General features: G+C 29.5%; 2 protein-coding genes and 1 long non-coding RNA gene across 3 annotated transcripts in view; 2 read left to right on the top strand and 1 right to left on the bottom strand.

The window, feature by feature from the left end:
* Positions 1-15,941, bottom strand: part of LOC135930843 (uncharacterized) — a 33,205-nt gene extending 17,264 nt beyond the window's left edge. The window contains exons 1-7 of the mRNA XM_065467635.1: positions 15,883-15,941; positions 7,921-8,190; positions 5,000-5,142; positions 4,679-4,900; positions 4,397-4,594; positions 2,982-3,150; positions 2,183-2,397 (exon numbers count right to left, since the gene is read on the bottom strand). Coding sequence (XP_065323707.1) covers positions 2,183-2,397; positions 2,982-3,150; positions 4,397-4,594; positions 4,679-4,900; positions 5,000-5,142; positions 7,921-8,167 — 1,194 coding nt within the window. The 5' untranslated portion in view covers positions 8,168-8,190; positions 15,883-15,941. The remainder of the gene's footprint in view (positions 1-2,182; positions 2,398-2,981; positions 3,151-4,396; positions 4,595-4,678; positions 4,901-4,999; positions 5,143-7,920; positions 8,191-15,882) is intronic.
* LOC135922114 (uncharacterized) lies at positions 9,277-9,957 on the top strand. Its single transcript, XR_010570743.1, has 3 exons — positions 9,277-9,379; positions 9,425-9,771; positions 9,855-9,957. It is a non-coding gene; the product is annotated as an uncharacterized LOC135922114 (long non-coding RNA).
* On the top strand, positions 11,626-12,839 carry LOC135930836 (uncharacterized). The gene is made up of 5 exons (XM_065467626.1): positions 11,626-11,741; positions 11,783-11,939; positions 11,986-12,226; positions 12,272-12,619; positions 12,704-12,839. Exons 1-5 carry the CDS (start codon positions 11,626-11,628, stop codon positions 12,817-12,819), a joined length of 978 nt encoding a protein of 325 aa, XP_065323698.1. The 3' UTR covers positions 12,820-12,839.
* Positions 15,942-25,030: the final 9,089 nt, after the last annotated feature.

The following is a 25,030-nucleotide window of genomic DNA, read 5'->3' as shown; positions in this document are numbered from 1 at the left end:
TTTGGTTTTAAAAAAAAGCATTAGAATATTTTAGTCTTTTAGAAAAATTCAGGATACGCCATTGATTTGCCTTTCAACTAGAGTCCTGAAAAATCATTTTTTTACCACTATAACCCTTGGAGTGCGATGGCAAAAGATTTTTAAAAACTAATATTACTAAATATGAGTATATTTTTTACGGAGTATAAATAACACGTTACACCAGCACTGCCTAACTTTATAGATTTTTTGGCCTTTAAAAAAATTGCATTTTATTTCGTGAAATAAACTAAAAATAGTGATGATAATTTTTTTTAGAATGTTAGACAGATATTTTATTTTCATTTTAAAAATCTTACATTAACAACAAGCATTTTTTTATAAATATTTGAATAGCCCATCTTCCCCTATACTTACTGCATTGACTATGGTAGATGTTTCTAAATAAGATAGCTATACTTAATTTGGATATATTAAGATAAAATTAAAGGGTGAGTATTAAATGAATAAACTATTCACTGATAAAAAAATTCTGAAGATATTATTACTGAATTGTGAATTACTTAAAATTCGTCTTAAGAACAGAATATATTCAGATGAATACACTTGTTAAAAAAATCTAGATCAAAGGATCGACGATCCTGGATTTAATACTTATTTTTGCAAGAAATACTTTAGTGCCTGTCGGTTGTAAAAGTCATTCCGTCAAGCTAGATATTGTCTGATTAAGATCTAAAGATTCAAATTGAATTAACTGGGGATGGCGGTCTTTAGAGAAGTGGAAATATATACTTAAAAAACATTTCCTACTTACTAGAGATAAGGATTCTTTTTCATTTAAAAATTATAATATAAATTTGCCTATTTAATATATAATAGAAGGACCCAACTCTGGGATGGATTTAATTTTTTTAGGAGATTTTCAAGGACAAATCTCAGGACTTTTCCCATTCAGTAATCGGAATTATGTACACAATCACAAAAACTATATAAATTTGTTCCCTTTTAATCACAACTGATTTTCTAAAATACTCAATTTTGAACGCTATGAAAATTATCTGTAAACCCCTCTGCATATAATGAAAGCAAAATGTATAAAACCCCCTTTTACTGGTGGATATTGAAAAAAATTTTTATCCATCTCATGTGAAGGGTGTCATAAATATTGTAGGTATACAATTCTTTTTATAATTTATTGTAATCTAAAATTATGTTATTATTCATAAACAGCTTATATTTTGAATATATTATACTCTCGGATTATTTCTTTTTCCTAATGGATAAAATCTTTAAGAACAAAACCTTAATCTCAAAATGGTTCACAGTTAAAAAGTAAAAAAAATTTTACACTTGGATAAAATAATTTTATTAGAAATAAAAGCATTTTTGATGAACAATAAAAGAAATGTGTATTATTATTTTTACAAAATATATTACTAATTTAAATTAAAAATATAATTTAGAAGAATGTAAAAAAAATTTGTAAATACAATTTATATATTAAATTAATTTTTAACATTATATTAAAAGAAATTTCGAGACAAACTAGATTAAATTAATAAACAATACAGGTAGTTAATATTATATACACAGTAAGATTGCTTTGAAGTATTATATGCAAATATACTTTAAAATAATGTTAGAACTATGACAAATAATTATATTAAAAAATTTTTATAAAGCAAAATAAATTGTTGATTTTTTTTTCCGGCGTTCTCTCAAATCCGTTTTCATACCTGGATAATATTAATAATAAATATATAATATTAGGTTAAGAGATTATAACAAAATATTCAGAATAATTTTAATGATAGACTAAGACCATGCCAGAACGTGTTAGGAGTTTAAAAAATTATCAGCTTCTTAAGTTGAAGATGTGAATATAATTTAGTAAACCTTACCTATATACTTTTACATAGATATTAAATTAGATATTATATATAAAAAAAATTAAACTAAAAATTATACACGGTACTATTGATTTAAATATAAATTATTAAAACACTTATAGCCTTAAAAGATGGAGAGGAATTAATATAAAAATTAGTGAGTATATATAAAAAAAATTTAATGTGCAAAAACACGCTTCAAACCGGAAGCGTAATTTTCGACGCTCGATTTAAGGCTAGCGTGCGCTCAAAGGTTTTGGTATGGCCTGCGCCCAAGAATCAGATAAGTGTTTGAGTTTTTTTTTAAAAATTACCTCGTTTTTTTTCTCTATAGGTAGACTAGCTTGTGTAGCCACTCCACACATATTATCCTTGTTTCTGGCTATTTTGATGTAACCTTTGTCTCCCCAAGAACTTCCCCAGCTGTTTTTAACGAGCCAATAATCGCCATCAAGGTCGGAACCGTAACCAACAATGAGCACGCCGTGATCTAGCGTGACGTTGGAGCAGTGAATGTTTTGGTATATACCTATGAAATGTGACGTGAAAGAAAAATAAAATGTTAGAAATATTAAATGCGTAAAATGGTATCTACTATTTTTTTTAAAAAAAAGTAAGATGTGAACAGATAAAATATAATGTGAAGATAATAAAATAATCTTTATAATAGTGTGACCTAATTGAGCGTTTGCGTTTTTCAAATGGTAATGCAAATTAAACACAATTTATAAAAACGCAAACTAGTTTGCCTTATTTCCATAATGCTCAATTTGGTGTCATCATAAGAGTAGTGCTAATTATCTCGGAAAGGAGGCATCTGATGAAGTTATTGCGGCTAAAGATTTGGATAACACTAGTCGTAGGGGGGTTTAGCAAACTATGGAGGCTATGCTTCATTAACTTATTGATGCAATATCGATGTAACAAAAATAAATATAAAATTTTGTCTGAACTCCAGAAAGAACTCGGTTCAAAGAAGCAAAACCCTTGTGATTTAAATAATTTTCATTTTTTCTACATTTCTTGTGTAATATTCTTTAAAGACATCATTCAATTGTTTATAGGAATATACAACAGAAACAATTACTATTTTTTAGAAAAAAAAATTTGTACCAGATCTATAGAATTGGAAAGAAACGTGACTAGCGTCTACGCCTATGGAGATGGGACCTATAGCGGCTACGGCTTCCGCCAATGCCCATTCGTTGCCAGTCGGTAAATCTACGAAGCCATAATCACTCGCTCCAACATGCGAACGAGAAAACAGACACCTTTTGTTCTCCTTTAAATTGGGCGATAGGAGGGAGTGATATAATTATTATAAGGTAAAATTATATAAATGAATAACAATACTTTTATTTTCGAAATAACTAACTTAAAGTAAATTAATATATATGTCGTATGGGGATTCGGAATCTCTCAATTTTAAAAAAATGTAATCCAGCATGTGTAAAGTATTTACTCTATAAATTTTACCAATTTCAGCCATAGACATTTTGGTACTTTTTTTAAATTTATATGAAAAATCTGTATAAAAATTTATATGAATTAAGAGTAGTTCTAAAGTTTATTGCGAAATTGTTAGAAATTTTACAGTTTGGATTCTCTTCACATGCTAGAATACATTTTCGGTTAAATCTGATTTTAAATCGCCCTCGGTAAATGATTTAAAATTGAGAGATTCCGAATCCCCATACGACATATATATAATATATTATGTGTAAGCTCAAGAGTTTCCTTCTTTCACTTTAAATCTTTTCTTTTACAGTAAAAATAGGATATATTTAAAAGTTAATCACTTCAACAAAATCCAATATCAAAATTTATTTATGAATATAAAAAATATCTATTTGTCGCCGAATACAATAATTATTAGCTTGTATATCGTTCTCAGAATATAAAAAAACAATAAATGATTTTTTTTTCTATTACAAAAAAAATAATTCTTTCTCTCTTTACAAAAATAAAGAAGAAAATAAAATATCTGGCTATAAAAAACAGATTTATTTCTAGGTATATATATTTTTTTAAAAAAAAACAACTATATGCAACAATTAATAAGCAGCCGGCTGTTTATTGGACCATTTAGCTTTGACTAGACAAAAACGAAAAAAATTCAAAAATACAAAATAACGAGAAAATAATACGAAAAATAGCAATGCCAACCCTAAATAACAGCATTAATTATCAAAAATAAGTCAAACCACCTTTGGGCAAACTTTTTTGAAAGCGGGAAGTACCCAAAGACTTCGTATCTGGGTAATGACGCGGCGTAAGACGATAATTCGTCTCGGAAGTTTTTACTTTTTCAAAAACTTTAAAATTTTGATTTTTTTAGCTTATTCAACATACTAACATCATACATATCGATTCTGGTTTTAAAAGATGTATATATTCTATCATAACACCACCTAGACAAGATACTATAAATAAGGCTCCCTTAATTGGCCAACATTTTAAAATAAAAACTTGTAAGTGATAGTGAATAAAAAAATATATATTATTAATAATCTCTGATATTTTTTTACCCTAGCCTTATAGGGGTAACTAGCTTCGGTGTCTAGCCCTTTGTTCACCTTGATGTACTCGAAAGCGTTATCCATTAGGCCACCGTTACAGCCTTCATTGCCGAATTTAAAGGAACAGTCGAGCAAGTTTTGTTCGCTGAGACTCACTAGCTTGTTAAAACCATTTTTGATGTAATATTGGCCCTCTAATGAGCCAGTCTAGCAAAAAATATAATATAACATATTAATTCATTTATCAAGACTCGAATTTCGATTTTAAATATAGAATAATAAAAATTGTACAGCGCTAAAAGCCCAACAAGATCCACATTCGCCTTGATTTTTGACGGGAGTAACGGCTCCTAGCAGTCTCCAATCGACGGATTTGTTCAGATCCGACGGGGGCGAGATGGTGAAGTCGGGGTGAGGTTTGAACCATTCCCCCGAAGAATATTGCAGGTAATTTTTTCGCCTCGCAAGGGCAGGCTTCATCCCGTTGTGAACTTTCACGAAATCTTTGTTGTTCTTATATTATTTTTAAAAAAACACAATTTAATCTCCGATTCAAGTATTTAATAAAAAATACGGTAACAAAATTTTTTTTTAAAAAAAGAATTTCCTAACCCAATCGGAATAAAAATTGAAATCGAGTTTGTAGGTGACCAATCCCCTGAGGTGATTCAAATTATGTTCCGCGATTATCTCGGCGTTCTTCATAAATGTGGCAAATTTGATCAATTTTTCCTTCTCGTTTTGGTAAGTTTTATCTATGCAATTTTTTTTTTTGAAAAAAAAATAAGCAAGATATACAATTTTGTTATATTCAAGGAGTCTCACTAAATGGGGTAAATCGATCTTGTATATTCTGGCATATAAAACCGTTTTGTCATAACTATTTCTATGACAAATAATTATAATCTATACTACACTACACTTAGTGTTGCTAAATGGCTCGATCTCAATATATTTCACAAATGTGCAAGACCTTCGCGCCATAATATAATAAGCATCATCAGGAATTGCGCTATACTTTTCTGGATAAAATATTAAAGTTGTTAAACGGCGCTAACTCAATATTTCACCCGGAAGAAAAATATTAAACACAAGCCTTAAAATTTGCTCATAGACAAAGGTCTAGACATATATTATCGAAATATGAAGCTTAGGTATAATATTTTTTCTGACTAAAATATTGAGTTAGCCGTTTTTTTAAATAATCGGCTCAAAACCCTTTAACAACAGTAACTATGCTAACTCACTCGTTCTTCGTTAATTTTTTTCTAGTTGTAAATAATGATTTAATTTTTTTTTAAACATTGTAAATTATAAAAAGTTATATCAAATCTTATCTATATACCTTTTTATATTCTTATATTAGTCTTTATAGCAAAAAAGGCATTAAAAATTTCTTTATGTTTGAAATCACAAATTTCTTTTTAAGGATTTTTTAATGCGTGTAGTGTTGTAGAAAAAGTTAACTCAATATTTTATCTATAAAAAAAAATACCATGCAAGCCTGTAGATTTTGTTCATAGATGGCACAAAGGGTTGGACATCTATTTGCGAAATCTCTAGGTGGTTGGCACTATTTTTTCTGGCTAAAATATTGAGTTAGTCGCTTTTTATAAATCTGTTCAAATCGAACCGTTTAACAAACACTAAATGTGTGTAATATTATTAATAAATATCCGAGCGCTTCAAGTTTAACCCTAATGACCGTCTTCCAGAATTTTTAATATTTGTATATATATATATAAATCATATTCTTATCATATTATTGTTATTTAAGGAAAATTTAAAAACTCGTAAAAAAAAAGATCGTTATATTTTCAAAACCCCGTTCGATTTTAAAAAACCGATATGACCCGAGTTAAACCGTAACCGAACATTTAAAAGATTCAGGTCTCTTATCTGACCCGCAAAACGATATCTACTTCGAGGTAATAATTTTTTTTCTAATAAATTAAAAAAAATTTTTTTTATAAAACATTCATTCATTAAAATATTGGGTAGAGTAATTCTTCCGCGAATGGATCATCGATGATTAGGGGCAGACGGATTGCGAGATTCGGTGCCGATATTTACCAGGATTATATATCAAATAACTCTCATTGGCAGCCATTAAAAAAAACATGTTTTCTTTCATTCGTTTTTTTCCCTCAATCTTTACTTTGAATTTGAAGAGTTATTAAGTGCAGGTTAGAAACAAACGTTTATTTTTTTTTATTTAAAAATGTAACAAAATAATATTCTTCATTTGCAAAAACCATTTAATGACAATTTGACACGTGTTTAACATTAATCTTCTTTTTCTTTTTTTTTTAAAAAAAATGATGCAATCATTCTCTTTTCCAAGAAGCGAGCATCATACATTCAATATGGCATTAATTAAAAAAAATTAGAAGCCAAATTAAAAAATTAAACTTATAATTAAAAAATAGCAAATGAGATACATGTCATTAAGGTATAATTATTTAAGGAAGGTTATCAATGGCATTTATTCGGTTTGTTATGTGCTTTTTTACATATAATCGCTTACAAAATTTATAATGTAATGTGTTTCACTTTTGAAGGTATCTTTCAAAATGACGCATTTCAAATGTTATGCTTATGGTTCATCTTCATATGAATAATTTATATTTTGCGTTTTTAAACAAAACAAAAAACTTGAAAAATAGTTTGCGTTTTTAAACAAAAAAAAACTTAACATAACCTTAAAACTTAAAATTTAAGGAAATTTGAGCATTTAACTTTTAACAGATAGAATACACCCCCTATTTTTAGTCATTAATTAAGGAACAGACAAAGATAAAAATAAGTTACCTTATTTAGTTTAAAAAGGCCAAGGCCGAATATTAATATTCTTCAAAAAAAAAAATAAATCATTTTTTTTTTAAAACCAAAAGATAAATTGTTCGCGAACCATTTTAAAAATTACGATTTGGCAGCTATTACAAGGTTACCCAAATATAAAATCATATCGAACGAGAATCCGAAGAAGAAACATTTTAGGCGATTCTTTTCAAGAGTATTCTAACCTATAAAACATCTTTTACAAACTTCTGTAACGGGAACCGGAACCCCGCAAATTCAATTTTTTTTAAACCCGACCCGAAATTTTCAAAAAATTTGTTTAGGACCGAGCCCAACTTCGGGTCGGATTTCGAACCAAATTACAGAGCTCTAATAAGATTGGCTTTGTAAAAAAAAATAGTTGGAAGCGAACTCTCTTATAGTGAAAGTTATAAACTCGTTTCGGACTATAAATTATCAGAAATTAAAAGTTATAAAAAATAAAATAACGATATAAGTAGAAAGTCAACCAATACCAGTTTCGAGATCCAACTCTTAAGAAGATCGAGTTTAAATAAGGAATGGAACCAGGTTATTATGTCTGCCAATAATTGGTTTAGAGTGGGAAAAGGCCTGTAATTTAACGGACAAAATAACCAAAATTTTATTCGGTTTCTGAGCTCGATCTGAATGGCTGCCTGAACTAAACTGATTGACATTAATAAGATAATATTATTTATTAATTTTTTTACTGAAAAGTCTCATGAACTCGTGGAACATCTCGAAAGGGTCCACGTGGTATCCGAGCGACGTCGAGACGGCCAGCGACGAGAATAGGTGTTGGGGGAGAATATCATTATGATCCACTTTGGGCGAAATAACCTCGTTAGGTATATCGCCATATCTTCGCTGTTGAGGCAGGTCTAGATCGCGGCCAAATATAAATGGCGACATTTGGAAGGCTAGGAGCGAACAGAGGAAGAGTAGTAATTTCGTCATTATCTTATAAATTTCTATCAATTCTAAAAAAGATGATTATGGTTAAAGAATACAAGTTGGATAATTTGTAAATAATTCAAATTTATTGAAGTGGCAATGTAGTTATTTTATTTTGTGCAATTGAAAAATATTATAATTTCATCATACTTTTTTTAAAAAAAATTAATTTGGTTTCATGCCAATTAATGAAACAAACGATAAATTTATGTTTACTATAATTTTAAAAAATAAGAGGCATTGAATTTAATAAATGAAAAAACAAAGTTAGACAAAAGAAGATTAAATAAGGGGGGGGGAGGGGGGGTGTAACAATATAAACATTTTATGGATGCGTTAGTGCGTACAAATTATGCGTTGCAACGTGGCGCTTCAAAACGCATATAAAAAAACGTAAACGCAGCCATGTATAAATGGATGCGTTAACTTTTATTTTTAAATATGATACATTTAAATTTAAAACAAAAAAATTACTTGCTTTGTATTTACTACAAAGAAATAAAGGAAGGAAGAAGAGCAAGACATCCAAAATATTTGTTAAAAGAAATCTTTTTTCAGAATATATTAATATTAAAGGCGATTTAACACATTCGCAATTTTATAACTATACAAGAATGAGAAGATCAACATTTTCTTATATACTGGAGCTCATATATGAGGACATTAATCCGAAAGTTACTAATTGTAACAAACAAATCGATGCTGAGGATCGATTGTTTGTTACCTTAAGGTAAAATAAATTTAATTTATTATTAATTATTTATATAATAGGTATTTAATAACTGGTGTATCATTTGCACAACTAGCTTATAGCTCAAGGATCTCAAAATCCTGTATAAGCTATATTGTGAAATCAGTGTTCACAGCAATTTGGAATGCTGCTACACATATTCACATGCCTAAGCCTAATAAAAATGATTGGGAAAAGGTAAATTTACTATAATAAATCAAGATTAATATTTACTTATCTTTAGATTTCCCAGGAATTCCTGCTTCAATCAGGATTCCCAAATTGTATTGGGGCTATAGATGGAAAGCATATATATATCAAGAGCCCTCCCAATAGTGGCTCACAATTTAATAACTATAAGCATAGATTTTCTATTAACCTGTTAGCCCTAACAGATATTAACAGGAGATTTATTTATATAGATGTAGGTGCATATGGAAAGCAAAGTGATGGTGGTGTTTTTAGAAATAGCTCTTTATATAGAGGTTACTTTATATTAATTTTATTATATCTTAGAAATATATTAATAGAATTGATTAACCATACACTTGATATGCCTGCTCCCAAACCATTTCCAGGTTGTAATGAGGCCATGCCATTTGTAATGGTTGGGGACAACACATTCCCTTTATCAAATTATTTGATGAAGCCCTACCCCAAAAGAAATCTGACAACAGAAGAAAGGGAATATAACATGAGGCTGTGCCATGCTCGACTAAGTGTAGAAAGAAGCTTTGGTGGAATAGTCAAAAAATTTGGCATTCTAAGTAAGCCAATAGAAATAGGACTACCTAGCATAGAGATAGTGATAAAGGCTATTTGCATCCTACATAACATTATCATCAACAAAGAAGATCAGCTTCCATTGATGATATAGGTAATATTAATATTTAAATTTAAATATATATATAAAAAATCCTATTTATATATATTTTTAAAATTATATTATCATCAATACAGATCCTACATTGGCTAACCTTACAACAAGACCATTTTTGGCAAGCAGGGAAAACAACTCAAGCTCACAGGAATCTAAAATCATTAGGGAAAAATTTAATAAATTCTTAAATTTTTATATTATAATAAATTTATTTATATTACTATTATAATAATTTTATTTATATTACTATTATAATAAATTTATTTATATTAAATAAAATCTGAATAAAGTATTGATCATGAAATAATGGTTTAAGTTTAGTTATATATTTTTAAGCTTAGTGTTAATTGTAATAGATTAAATGAAGTGGGATCCAAAGTTGAGGATTAATAATGGGGATGAAGGTTGTAGATTAGATTTATATATATATTAAACTCAACAATGCAAATATTTTAAATTGCCCTCAATCATAATAAAACCAAACTAAGAGTGAAACCTTGACTTTAGCCAGTTAAAATAATTACAAATATTAATCATGTTTTGCTATATATTAATGCAATCTTATTTATATTTTTAAAATTACATTTTAGGAAGAAGTTAACACATAATTATCCACTACTAATTATATAAAAATTTTATTAATATCAATATATCAAAAATTAACAATATAACAAATATAAATATCAAAATTATATAATGGTATAATATAAAGCTGTTTCAGATGTTTCTGTTGGTTGTGCATTTCGATTAATCTTGATTATTTGCATTACTTTTAAAACCTCTGTTTTAAAAAAATAATCTTCATCTGAATTGTAACCTTCCAATATATCAACTAGGCTATCCAAAAAGAGTCTATATAAAAGATAAATAAATTATATAAAAATAAGAATTACTGGATACTAGATGACTTTTTTTTCAATTAGTGCGTACAAATTGGCGTTGCAACGCTGCGTTTCAAAATGCAAGCAATGCATTTTAAATGCATTCGTTCAAATTGAGCACATATCCGTTTTTCATTTAAAATTTTTTTTAAAAACGTAAACCTGCTTGCGTTTCAAATTTTGTTGAAGTGGAGAAATGAACACACCATCAAAAATGTAAGAATATATATAATTAAATCATCATTTATTAATTATTTTAGATCATGGAATGAAGAAATAACAAAAAGATTTGCTGAAATGTTGGAACCTGAAGAGGTTATTTGGAATCAGGCGCATCCTGATCACAAGAAGACATTCTCTGTGATGGAAAAACTTTCCATCATAGGAATTAAGTTAAATAATATATAATATAATTATCTTTTATATAGAATCTTTTTGGATAGCCTGGTTGATGTATTGGAAGGTTACAATTCTGATGAAGACTATTTTTTCAAGACAGAAGTTTTAAAAACAATGCAAATTATCAAGATTAATAGAAGAAATACACAAACAACAGAAACATCTGAAACAGCTTTAAATATTTTTAATACCATTATATAATTTTGATATTTATATTTGTTATATTGTTAATTTTTGATATATTGTTATTAATAAAATTTTTATATAATTAGTAGTGGATAATTATGTGTTATAGTGCGTACAAATTGTGCGTTGCAACGCTGCGTTTTAAAACGCATATAAAAAAACGTAAACGCAGCCATGTATAAATTGATGCGTTAACTTTTATTTTTTCAATATGAAACATTTAAATTTAAAACAAAAAAAGTTACTTGCTTTGTATTTACTACAAAGAAATAAAGGAAGGAAGAAGAGCAAGACATCCAAAATATTTGTTAAAAGAAATCTTTTTTCAGAATATATTAATATTAAAGGCGATTTAACACATTCGCAATTTTATAACTATACAAGAATGAGAAGATCAACATTTTCTTATATACTGGAGCTCATATATGAGGACATTAATCCGAAAGTTACTAATTGTAACAAACAAATCGATGCTGAGGATCGATTGTTTGTTACCTTAAGGTAAAATAAATTTAATTTATTATAAATTGTTTATATAATAGGTATTTAATAACTGGTGTATCATTTGCACAACTAGCTTATAGCTCAAGGATCTCAAAATCCTGTATAAGTTATATTGTGAAATCAGTGTGCACAGCAATTTGGAATGCTGCTGCTCATATACACATGCCCAAACCTAATAAAAATGATTGGGAAAAAGTAAATATATTATAATGATTCAAGATTAATATTTACTTATCTTTAGATTTCCCAGGAATTCCTGCTTCAATCAGGATTCCCAAATTGTATTGGGGCTATAGATGGAAAGCATATATATATCAAGAGCCCTCCCAATAGTGGCTCACAATTTTATAACTATAAGCATAGATTTTCTATTAACCTGTTAGCCCTAACAGATATTAACAGGAGATTTATTTATATAGATGTAGGTGCATATGGAAAGCAAAGTGATGGTGGTGTATTTAGAAATAGCTCTTTATATAGAGGTTACTTTATATTAATTTTATTATATCTTAGAAATATATTAATAGAATTGATTAACCATACACTTGATATGCCTGCTCCCAAACCATTTCCAGGTTGTAATGAGGCCATGCCATTTGTAATGGTTGGGGACGACGCATTCCCTTTATCAAATTATTTGATGAAGCCCTACCCCAAAAGAAATCTGACAACAGAAGAAAGGGAATATAACATGAGGCTGTGCCATGCTCGAGTAAGTGTAGAAAGAAGCTTTGGTGGAATAGTCAAAAAATTTGACATTCTAAGTAAGCCAATAGAAATAGGACTACCTAGCATAGAGATAGTGATAAAGGCTATTTGCATCCTACATAACATTATCATCAACAAAGAAGGATCAGCTTCCATTGATGATATAGGTAATACCAATATTTAAATTTAAATATATATATATAAAAATCATATTTATATATATTTTTAAAATTATATTATCATCAATACAGATCCTACATTGGCTAACCTTACAACAAGACCATTTTTGGCAAGCAGGGAAAACAACTCAAGCTCACAGGAATCTAAAATCATTAGGGATAAATTTAAAAATTTTATAAATTCTTAAATTTTTATATTATAATAAATTTATTTATATTACTATTATAATAAATTTATTTATATTACTATTATAATAATTTTATTTATATTACTATTATAATAAATTTATTTATATTACTATTATAATAAATTTATTTATATTACTATTATAATAAATTTATTAATATTAATAAAATTTGAATAAAGTATTGATCATGAAATAATGGTTTAAGTTTAGTTATATATTTGTAAGCTTAGTGTTAATTGTAATAGATTAAATGAAATGGGATCCAAAGTTGAGGATTAATAATGGGGATGAAGGTTGTAGATTAGATTTATATATATTAAACTCAACAATGCAAATATTTTAAATTGCCCTCAATCATAATAAAACCAAACTAAGAGTGAAACCTTGACTTTAGCCAGTTAAAATAATTACAAATATTAATCATGTTTTGCTATATATTAAAATCTTATTTATATTTTTAAAATTATATTTTAGGAAGAAGTTAACAAATAATTATCCACTACTTATTATCCTATATTTACATATGAAACAGACTAAATATATAAAAATTTTATTAATAAAATGAAGGTTGTAGATTAGATTTATATATATTAAACTCTACAATGCAAATATTTTAAATTGCCCTCAATCATAATAAAACTAAACTAAGAGTGAAACCTTGACTTTAGCCAGTAAATATAATCATAAATATTTATCATATTTTACTATATATTAAAATCTTATTTATATTTTTAAAATTACATTTTAGAAAGAAGTTAATAGTGCATACAAATTGTGCGTTGCAACGCTGCGTTTCAAAATGCAAGCAATGCATTTTAAATGCATTCGTTCAAATTGAGCACATATCCGTTTTTCATTTAAAATATTTTTTTTAAAACGTGAACCTGCTTGCGTTTTCAAATTTTTTTGAAATGGAGAAATGAATACACCATCAAAAATGTAAGTATAATTATCTTTAAATCATCATATATTAATTATTTTAGATCATGGAATGACCAAATTACAAAGAGGTTTGCCGAAATGTTGGAACCAGAAGAGATTATATGGAATCAGGCGCATTCTGATCACAAGAAGACATTCGTTGTGATGGAACATCTTTCCATCATAGGAATTAAGTTAAATAATATATTATATTATTAATAATTTTATTTTTAGATTATCAGAAGAATATCCTGATTATGACTGTAGTGTTAACTACTTAAAAAGCGTTTAAGAAATTTCAAGGATCAACTCAGCAAAGAAAAATTAGGCAGACCATCCGGATCTAGAGGAGGGGTGCATGAATATAAGTAAAAGAAATATATTAATTTCATGCAATCCACTGTTGCTGACAGACCTACTGTCAGTAACTTCCAGGAATCCCCTCCTCCAACAAGGAAACCTGCCAAAAATGATTTGCAAATGCTGATGATGTATTGGAAGTATCCAGTAATTCTTATTTTTATCTATAATTTATTTATCTTTTATATAGACTCTTTTTGGATAGCCTAGATAATTCAGATGAAGATAATTTTTTGAAAACAGGTTTTAAAAGTAATGCAAATAATCAAGATTAATAGAAATGCACAACCAACAGAAACATCTGAAACAGCTTTAGATATTTTTAATACCATTATATAATTTTGATATTTATATTTGTTATATTGTTAATTTTTGATATATTGTTATTAACCCTTCAATACTCTGGTGGGGTATATGAAACCCCAGGCATGCTAGAAATGATATTGCATAAAAACAGTTAAATATTATTATCTGGATTTTTCAGTAGCTTCATCAAATATATCTTAGAATCTATATTCCAAATTTCATACATTTCGATTGAGTAGTTTTTAAGATATAAGCATTTTGTGACTGATTGGGGTTTGTGAGACCCCAATGGAGTAAATTTGTATGTTCTATATTTTTTTATATTTGAATGTATTAGTGTAATTGTTTTTTATATTGAAGAATAAAGATCCATGTTATAAATTATCATGATTATATGATATATAAGTTAATTTTTTCATTTAATATTTTAAATTTAAAAAAAGTTAGCTTTTTTTAGAAAATTTTGGGACAAATTATATTACTCTTCATCATTTTTAATTTAAACTTAAGAAATAAAAATAAATAATTATTTTATCAGGTTTAAGGTTAGTTCTATCCTATATCCAAATATTAAATCTAAATAATGAATATAACTGGAGATATATGCATTTGAAATTAAGGTCTATTAAACCCCACCCGAGTATTAATTTTTTTCACTGGAGTATTGAAGGGTTAATAAAATTTTTATATAATTAGTAGTGGATAATTATGTGTTAACTTCTTCCTAAAATGTAATTTTAAAAATATAAATAAGATTGCATTAATATATAGCAAAACATGATTAATATTTGTAATTATATTTACTGGCTAAAGTCAAGGTTTCACTCTTAGTTTAGTTTTATTATGATTGAGGGCAATTTAAAATATTTGCATTGTTGAACATACATATTTCAATTAGAAAATTAAAAATAAATACTTTACAAATATTTGAAAATACCCTAGTTGTAATTTTTCTTTGCTAATTATAGTTAAAACTTTAACTCTTTGATAATCCATACATCTTAAATAAACTATTAAGATATTGCAAAATATAATAAAATATATTAATTATGGATAATATAAGTAAATTTATAGATCCTAATTCTGCATTTAAGTGATTAAATATTAATAAGTTTGCTAAATTTAAAACAAATGAATAAAATAGAAATACTTTATAAATATTGAAATACCCTAGTAGTTATAATTTTTAGCTAATTATAGTTAAGTTTAACTCTTTAATAACTCATACATCTTAAATAAACTAAGATATTGCAAAAAATAAAGAATTATTATTTCAAAGTGGATAATAGAAGTAAATTTATAGATCCTAATTCAGCACTTATAATATTAATAAGTTTGCTAAAATTAAAAAAATAAACATAATTGCAATATTTATGTATATTTTATAAATAGATATAAAAATTAATTTATTCAATGCATTCATATCAATTATTATAACAAAAAATCTTGTCACTTCAAAAAAAAATTATTTTTTACCTTAACAATTGAGAAATATTTCTATCCACAGAAAACGGAACTTTTAGATTATTTTTTTTATTAATATTTTTTTAGATAACAAAAATAATTTTGATTTAAATTAAAATATCATTGCAATTTTTTATTAATATTTTTTTTATTTACGTAAAATTTTTAAATACTCCAGATAAGGCTCACAAAGATTAAATTATGAAGGAGATCCGAATAGAATATCGGTTTAGGTAGGTTCGAATAAAAAGAACGGTTCAGGTTCTGGTTCATAAAATAAAAAATATTGAATAAGTTCGAAGCTCTAAAAACCAGTTTGAATTTTGTCTACAAGCCTACACTCAACGATATATTTTATTTGTTGTTATATTTTGTTAATTTATAGAGTGTGGTTTCTTCTTATGTGAAGCTAAGATTTGCTTGGGCATCACAATCAATAAAATCACATATTAGTGTGTCGTTTATAAAGCCAAATGAAAATAATTTATTAGATTCTATTTATCTCTAAGTATTATAAGCTCAAAAATATTTTTTAAATGATGTAAAATGGCAATACACTCAACTCTACAAAAATTGTGACCAATGATATTTTCAAAATTTCACCGTACAGAAATATTTAACTTAATAGTATATTTATTTTTTTACCCCTTTTTTTTTTTGAATATATTGGTTTTATTTTTCTTTAAAACAATAAATATAAAAAAAATATAATTGATAATAATAATAAATTTCCACTTTTTTTTTAGTTTATATAAGATTATTTTTTTTTATAAATATTAAATTATTATTTTTTTTTTCTTTTACATAATAAATATTAAAAATATTTATATAATGACGTTCAAGATGACTGCGCGAAAAAACTAAAAAAATATTGAAAATAAAATTTCAAACAAAAAAATATTTATATAATGACGTTCAAGATGACTGCGCGAAACTAAAAAAAATATTAAAAATAAAATTTCAAACAAAAAAAAATATTTCATGACTCATACAAAAAAAATAATAAAACTATTTATAACACGCCCCCATTAAATGAAAACCCTTGAACATACAAAAAAAAATTAAAATTGTTGTTTAACAAAGATAAACAAGGGGGTTTTGTACATAAAATCAAAATGTAATTATTATTTTCTATGTGCTTTAACTCGAGAATTGCTAAGATATCTATCCCTCTCTCCTCTCCGCATCATGACTAGATCTCAATCTTTCAGACTCTACTCTCTTCCGTATCTGTTCTACGTGTCTAACTCCTTCCTTTCCGTCCACGAATTTTACTCTCACCATTTTATGCCCCATGTTCTGTATAATTATTCCTGACTCCCATTTTCGGGTACCTCCAAAAATTCTCGCCCATACGGTCTGACCATTCACAAATTCACACTGATTTATCCATTGAATTTTCCTCCTGCGCCGGTTTGGGTCTTAAGAAATCCAACTGAATACGAGTTCTACGGCCCAAAAATTTTTCTGCTGGGGACAATTCCTCTCCCTTTCGACTATTGTTATAATACGCAATCGCTATCCAAATCTCTCCACCCCCATATTTCGACTTCCTCAACCAACTCTTTACCACCGCCACCATCCTTTCCGCCTGCCCATTTGAGCTTGGGTGGTAAGGAGGTGCCAAAATGTGTCTCGCCCCAGTTTCAGTACAAAAAACTTTAAATTGTTTACTTATAAAAGCGGGTCCTCCATCCGACACGACTATTTCCGCTACCCCAAACTTTGCCCAAAGATCTTTTAACGTCTTAATTACTACTTGCGTTGTTAACCCCTTTACTTCTTGATACTCTACCCATTTTGAGTAAGCGTCCACTACGAGGAGATATATTTTATTTTCGAAGTCGAAAAAGTCTAAGTGTACTCTTTCCCATGGTTGAGTAGCCCTAGGCCAAATACTTTTCTTGTCCCTTTCGAGGCATACTTGCCCATGAATTACACATTTCACAACTTCTCACCATATTCTCGATTTCTTTATTCATGCCAGGCCACCATACGTATTCCCGCCCCCATTGTTTCATTCGTTCCATACCCTGATGTCCAGCATGGATCATTGCCTTTACTGCCTCCCGCAATCTGGACGGCACCACTCCCCGACTTCCTCGTACCACACACTCGTCCACTATCGTTAGCTCTTTCTCCACTTGCTTGAACTTCTTGTCCCCATCTCGCCATTGCTTCCGACCCAATATGCACGCTTTGATTCTCGTCAACTCGCGATCTTTTAAAGTAGCATTTTTGAGTTGTTCCCATGCAACTGGTCCTCCTTTAGATATTCCGACTATCGCTCTAATCAACCCGTGCTCATCCTCTTCATCTATATCTTTCGACCTACTCGTTTCGCAATCCTCTCCCGCTCCACATCTAGAAAGAATATCCGGTAAGTAATTTTCTCTTCCTCGTCGGTATTTCACTTGCACGTCGAAACTGCCTGCCTACCAGCAATAGCCATCGCTGCAACCTAGGCGACAACATGAGCTCCTTGTTGTCCTTCCTGAAAAGATGAACCAAGGGCTTGATCCGTATATATGACAAATCGACGTCCGATCAAGTATTCCGCTAGCGCTTCTTGCTCGATCACTGAATATCTTGTCTCGGCCTCTCTAAAGATTCTTGAGAAAAATAAAATAGGTCTCTCCAATTCGTCTATACAATGTAATAGCGCTCCACCCACACCCCTATTCGAAGCATCAACGGCCAATATCACTGGCACATCGTTATCAAAACATACTAGTACTGGTTCCCTTCCAATCCTCAATTTCAACTCCTCAAAAGCCTCCTCCTGTTCAATCTTCCATTCAAATCTTTCTCCTTTCTTTAACAATTTATACAACGGCGCCGCTATCTGCGCGAAGCCTTCCACAAAACGGTGATAATAATTCACCATTCCCAAGAAAGCTTGTACTTCCACTTTATTATTAGGCTTCAACATGCTTGTTATATTTGCCATATTTTTGTCTTCCATATTTTTGTCTAAAAGTCTGACCTCTTTCCCATTGATTTTATGCCCCAAATATACGATTTCTGATACTCCCAACACACTTTTTTCAACGCTTGCCCGCAATCCTTTATCCTTGATCCTTTTGAACACCTCCTCCAATCTTCGTTCGTGTTGCTCGGGAGTCTTTCCCATTACTAATACGTCATCCATGTAGTAAAATACTCCCTCTAGTCCTTGAAAAACTGCCGCCATCGTTCGTTGAAAAATTGGAGCCGACACGCTTAGTCCAAACGGCAATCTACAGAAGGCATACAATCCCTTCGGAGTCGTGATCGTTAATAGCTTTTGTACCTCGGGTTTCACCTTCAATTGTAAGTAAGCGTTCGAAAAGTCCACCTTTGAAAAATATATGCTACCCTTTAAACTAGCTAATATTTCTTCAATCCGAGGTAACGGATATTTTATCTCCACAACCCACGGGTTTAGCGTGACCCGAAAATCAGCGCATAAACGAAGCTTTCCATTGGCCTTCTTCACGGGTACTAACGGTGTTGCCCATTTGTTGCCCATTCGCTATATTCCACTGGACAAACAATGCCCTTCTGCACCCACTGCTCCAATTCCTTGTCTACTTCATTTCGCCATTCGAACGGTATCCGACGTAATGCACAAAACTTGGGCACATATCCCTCCTTTAATTTGATATCCACTTCATAATCTCGGAGACAACCCAACTTCTCATCAAAAATCTCCTTGTAATTTTTCATCAAGTTTCTTACTCCCTCTTGTACTTTGATCATACCAAATTCTATCTCTCTATCCCGCAATTCCCTCTCTTCCCGTCGTCTCGTTTCCTTTCCATTCATTTCCATTTGTTGGCTATGTGTTCCCTTAGTATTTCCTTGTTCCACATCATCATCTTCTCTAGTCTCTTCTTCTGGCAACATTATTTTCCCATCTGCCAATCTCTCCAGCTCCGCTTCAAACTTTCCTTGATCATGAATTTCTTTCTGTTCTTCAGTATCATTTCTTTCTTCCTTTCTCCCAAAGTCGCGACAACTCCTAAAATTCTCCCCAATACCTCCCAAAACCCTCCCCAATACCTCCCCTATAATTTCCCCCGATACCTCCCCTATAGTTCCCCCCGATACCTCCCCTATAATTTTCCCCAATACCTCCCCTAAAATTCCCCCCAATATCTCCCCTATAGTTCCCCCCGATACCTCCCCTATAATTCTCCCCAATACCTCCCCTAAAATTCCCCCCAATATCTCCCCTATAGTTCCCCCCAAAACCTCCCCTATAGTTCCCCCCAATACCTCCCCTATAGTTCCCCCAATATCTCCCCTATAGTTCCCCCCGATACCTCCCCTATAATTCTCCCCAATACCTCCCCTATAGTCTCTAACAACCCTATTATCCTCTCTTCTCCTTTCCCCTTCCAAAAAGGTTTCAATTCCTGGCAATCCCTCTCCATACCACAAATTCATATCTCTATTTTCTTCACATCTTGCAACAGGTAAAAATACACCACACCATGCGAATACCCCCAAAAACCACAATCTGGACCAATTCGGGTGATCCAATCCCATCCCACTACTGACTCTACTTTTCGATCTACCTACTATCCATAAGTCCAAAATCTCCACTCTATTCTCTAATACCACCTTTAACTCCACCCTTCCCATCACTGCGACTTCTGATCCATCCAACTGACGGATCTTGATGTCCTCCCGTTTAATTATCCCTTCCGACCAAATACTCTGATATTTCTCATATCCCATCACGGATATGGCTGCCCCGGTATCAAATAACATGGATACCATATTTCCATTCAAATTTATCCAAACTCTATGGCAGGATCATGTTCTTTTCTCTTGTATCATATATATGCCCTTTGATACCCAATCTTTCTCACTATAATCTAATCTTTCCATCTCTTTCGCCCAAAGCCCCCCGACCTTTGCGGCATGCTCTTTGCCATCATATAGTCACAAATACTCGCAATCTCTCGCCCCATGTCCTTCCTTCCGGCAACGGAAACAGATTCTATTCTGCTCTTTATTCACAGCCAAAAATGGTATTCCTACCTCTTTATTTTTTTCACTTTCTATAATTCTAACATTTGGAGCACTTTGCCCCATGTCCCTCTGCGAGGAAAACCGCCTCTAGTTTTGAAATTACCCACATTGCATTCCTCCCTATTATGACCAAATCGACCACAACCTGCACATCGTAGCTTATCACGTCTTCCTGAACAAAACGTGGCTATATGTCCATATTTTCCACATTCAAAACATTTCGTTTCTTGGCAATCTCTGACCATATGTCCCTGTCTTCCGCAATTATAACACTTCATTCTCCCCCTTACTCTTGAATCAAAGTTGGGTCTCATTTCTCCTCTCCTTCCCTGTGAACTTTCTCTAGGTCCCCTATATGTCCCCAATCTCTGATTAGTATATGAATCTCTCCTTTCAGGCCTATAGGTTAATTTATCTAATTCGCTATCCGTCCACCCATTAATTAACTCCTGCACTGGGAACCATGTTACCTTTCCCATAACATCCTCTTCCCCATTATGTCCTTCTATAGTCAATGTCTGCCCCTTTATTTTCACACTTCGACTTCTTCTCAACTTTCTTCCCCATATTAAGCTACACATCCATATTACTAATATAATAACCAATGCCCCAAAAATATTATACTGTATTTCCCAGTATTTTACAAATTTTAAACTTTTCATTTCGACCTTATAAAAAATTTATAATTAATTTCAAAATAAAAATTTTTGTTATTTGTAATGTTAATAGATATGATATTATTAATAGTGTAAACAACCCAATAATACACATGTACATCTACAGTTAATAAGTCTAAAGATACGACAAAAATTTGGGCAAATTTTGTGTAACAGATTTACAACTCGTAAAATTCGGACAGCACTTACGTACGATAAGACTTTTTTTTTATTTTTAGAGAGCAGAGAAAAGAAAAAAAAATAAATGGACAGCTGATGTCGATGATGAAGACGATGTATACTTCACTTCAAGACTCAAATACCACTATATGATATTTTTCACTCGAAGACTCAAATACCACTATATGATATTTTACCGTAGATGTAGATGAAGACGATGTACAATTCACTTCAAGACTCAAATACCACTATATGATATTTTCCACTCGAAGACTCAAATACCACTCTATATGATATTTTACCGTAGATGTAGATGAAGACGATGTACACTTCACTTCAAGACTCAAATACCACTATATGATATTTTCCACTCGAAGACTCAAATACCACTATATGATATTTTACCGTAGATGTAGATGAAGACGATGTACACTTCACTTCAAGACTCAAATACCACTATATGATATTTTCCACTCGAAGACTCAAATACCACTATATGATATTTTACCGTAGATGTAGATGAAGACGATGTACACTTCACTTCAAGACTCAAATACCACTATATGATATTTTCCACTCGAAGACTCAAATACCACTATATGATATTACGACAACCGCACTAACCAGGTTGCTTTGTATAAACACGGCACCAATTTCAAAATTTCATCGTACAGAAATATTTAACTTAATAGTATATTTATTTTTTTACCCCTTTTTTTTTTGAATATATTGGTTTTATTTTTCTTTAAAACAATAAATATAAAAAAAATATAATTGATAATAATAATAAATTTCCACTTTTTTTTTAGAGTTTATATAAGATTATTTTTTTTTATAAATATTAAATTATTATTTATTTTTTTTTCTTTTACATAATAAATATTAAAAATATTTATAAAATGACGTTCAAGATGACTGCGCGAAACTAAAAAAAAATATTTAAAATAAAATTTCAAACAAAAAAATATTTATATAATGACGTTCAAGATGACTGCGCGAAACTAAAAAAAAATATTAAAAATAAAATTTCAAACAAAAAAAATATTTCATGACTCATACAAAAAAATAATAAAACTATTTATAACAGATATATATAACTATAGATTGGCGATCATGCTTAAAAAAACGTCCACACATTGAAATCAGCTGTAGCGCCATTTTGTAGCTTGTACGTTGATCAAATGCCTCAATAATAATAATATATTTTTTAAAATTTAACAATTTTAATATCATTGGTACCCAAAGATCCCCATCCTCATAAATCGAAATACCCCTAAAATATAATTGGTCAAGAATAAGTGTAGATTAAATTTAATAAGATATAAGTCTCTCTGTATTTTTATAATATGGGGATCTAAACCGAACCGGTATTTTTTCATCGAACCTGAACCGTTCAATGATTTTGTATCCAAGCCCTGAATGCTAAAATGTCTGCAAACGGTTCTAGCCTCAATTTTGTAAAAAAAATGTGAATCAAATGTTTTAAAAATCAATATCAATTTTGATTTATAAGTGATAGTCACAATCAATTGTTGGGTACACAATATCTATTTAACATCTAAGAAAAGTTATAGCTTGAACTTTTATAAATTTCTGAAGTGAAAGTCAGTCCTATTTAATATATTCTTGATATTTTATATCCAAATATAGTTTCGCGTAGTTTTGTTAGGAAATTTTAGGTTAATTGTATTACCTTGCTAAAATTGCAAAACTGAGTTCTTAAATAATTTTTTCATTATTGTATTAGTAGGTTAAAGGGGGTGGAGGCTCGAGCCCCTTTTTTTATACCACCTCCTCAACCACAAAAATGGTTATTTTGAAAATGATATTAGCTAAAAATGGGTTAATGAGTAATTTTAAAAAAAATTTGAGCTCCCCTGAGATTGTAAAGGTTAGTAACGCCTCTGAATAGATAATATATTGAATTTTATAATTAGGTAGATAAACACATTTAAATATATTAAATAACTATTTTCCCTTATAAAGAACCTTACTACTTTTATAAAAATAAATATTTAAGTTTAAATCATTTATCTAATATTATTTATTTTACTGAATTTTTAAAACACTAATTCTTCCTGTATTCTTAATATACAGAAATCCTCAATTTATATTGTTGCTTTATCGTAAAAAAATCATTCCTTCCCTCATTTACATTGTTTCTCTAGGAAATTACAGAACTCATTCATTCTCAAGAAATAAACAATATCTTAATAAATAAAAAAAATAACAGCAAAAGTTAAATAAACAAGTTAAAAATATAAATTCCGTCTGGAAAATATACTACTTTTTTTATTTCCAATTATTTTTAAAATCAGAAAAATAAATAAAATCACATCGACTGAAGCATATATAAAAATGTTATGGAATATACAATTTAAAAACAACATTTTATAAAAGATATAAACGGCTTCTGTAAAGTAGAAAAATAAATAAATGCTGGAACAAAGAAATTTGTAAATAAATGTGACTGATTTAAGCATCCTATCTTTTGTTCCTTATTTCACGTTATAAATTATTGAATTGTTGTAATAATTAATTTACTTTAGATATATTGTCCAAGTTTTAAGGTGATCTCTATTTACGATACTTGGTTTGACAAATATACACCTTTAAACGTTACCTAGATTTTAAATAATATAAAACAACGTAAACGAAATACGACTTTTAGCCTTTTCCTGTACGTATTATAATATACGGAATCAATATAGTCTATCTGCCATTTATATATTTACGTTAAATAAGCGATGTAAATATATTATCTAATTTTTAACAACCACGTCAAGCATTAATTATTAATAATGAAATATTTTATAAAATATAAACAATAATATAATAAATCCATATGCGCCCTTATACATATATCCGAGTTTCTAGTAGCGAGAGTGACGGAAACACATAAACCTTTATTTAATCTAATACGCGCTTTTTCCTATCGTTTTACTTTCCGTAAACATTTAAATAGCAAGTGTGTTTTGTTATGCGTACAGGTCTGCTGCCTGCCCAAAAAACATGGATGGCCCTCATAATTATACCTTGTAAATTTTTCTTTTTCCAGTTTGATGGGCATAAGAGAACCAAACGTTGCTCTTATGTAAATATAACACATAAGGCTAGACGTTAATATTGCGTGTCACGTAAAATAAAATTGTTTTTATCTTAATAATTGAAAAATATTTCTATCTAAAAAGAAAATTCCCACAAATTTTTTTTTATAAATAGATATAAAAACCTTATCTTTCAAATATATTAATTTTTTTAAATAATTTTATAATATAACTCGATTATAAATAAATTAAAAA

The sequence above is a fragment of the Gordionus sp. m RMFG-2023 genome, chromosome 1, assembly GCF_954871325.1.
Source record: "Gordionus sp. m RMFG-2023 chromosome 1, tfGorSpeb1-WG-v2, whole genome shotgun sequence".
Classification (NCBI taxonomy): Eukaryota; Metazoa; Nematomorpha; class Gordioida; order Chordodea; family Parachordodidae; genus Gordionus; species Gordionus sp. m RMFG-2023.
The sequence above is the reverse complement of the archived record's forward strand: the minus strand, read 5'-3'. Positions and strand labels throughout refer to the sequence as shown.

Bases quoted from the DNA above. Each gene is read 5' to 3' on its own strand.
- LOC135930836 (XM_065467626.1), top strand. From the start codon at position 11,626: ATGAGAAGATCAACATTTTCTTATATACTGGAGCTCATATATGAGGAC. The intron at 11,742-11,782 runs GTAAAATAAATT...TTTATATAATAG, and splicing joins CGATTGTTTGTTACCTTAAG to GTATTTAATAACTGGTGTAT. The intron at 11,940-11,985 runs GTAAATATATTA...ACTTATCTTTAG, and splicing joins ATAAAAATGATTGGGAAAAA to ATTTCCCAGGAATTCCTGCT.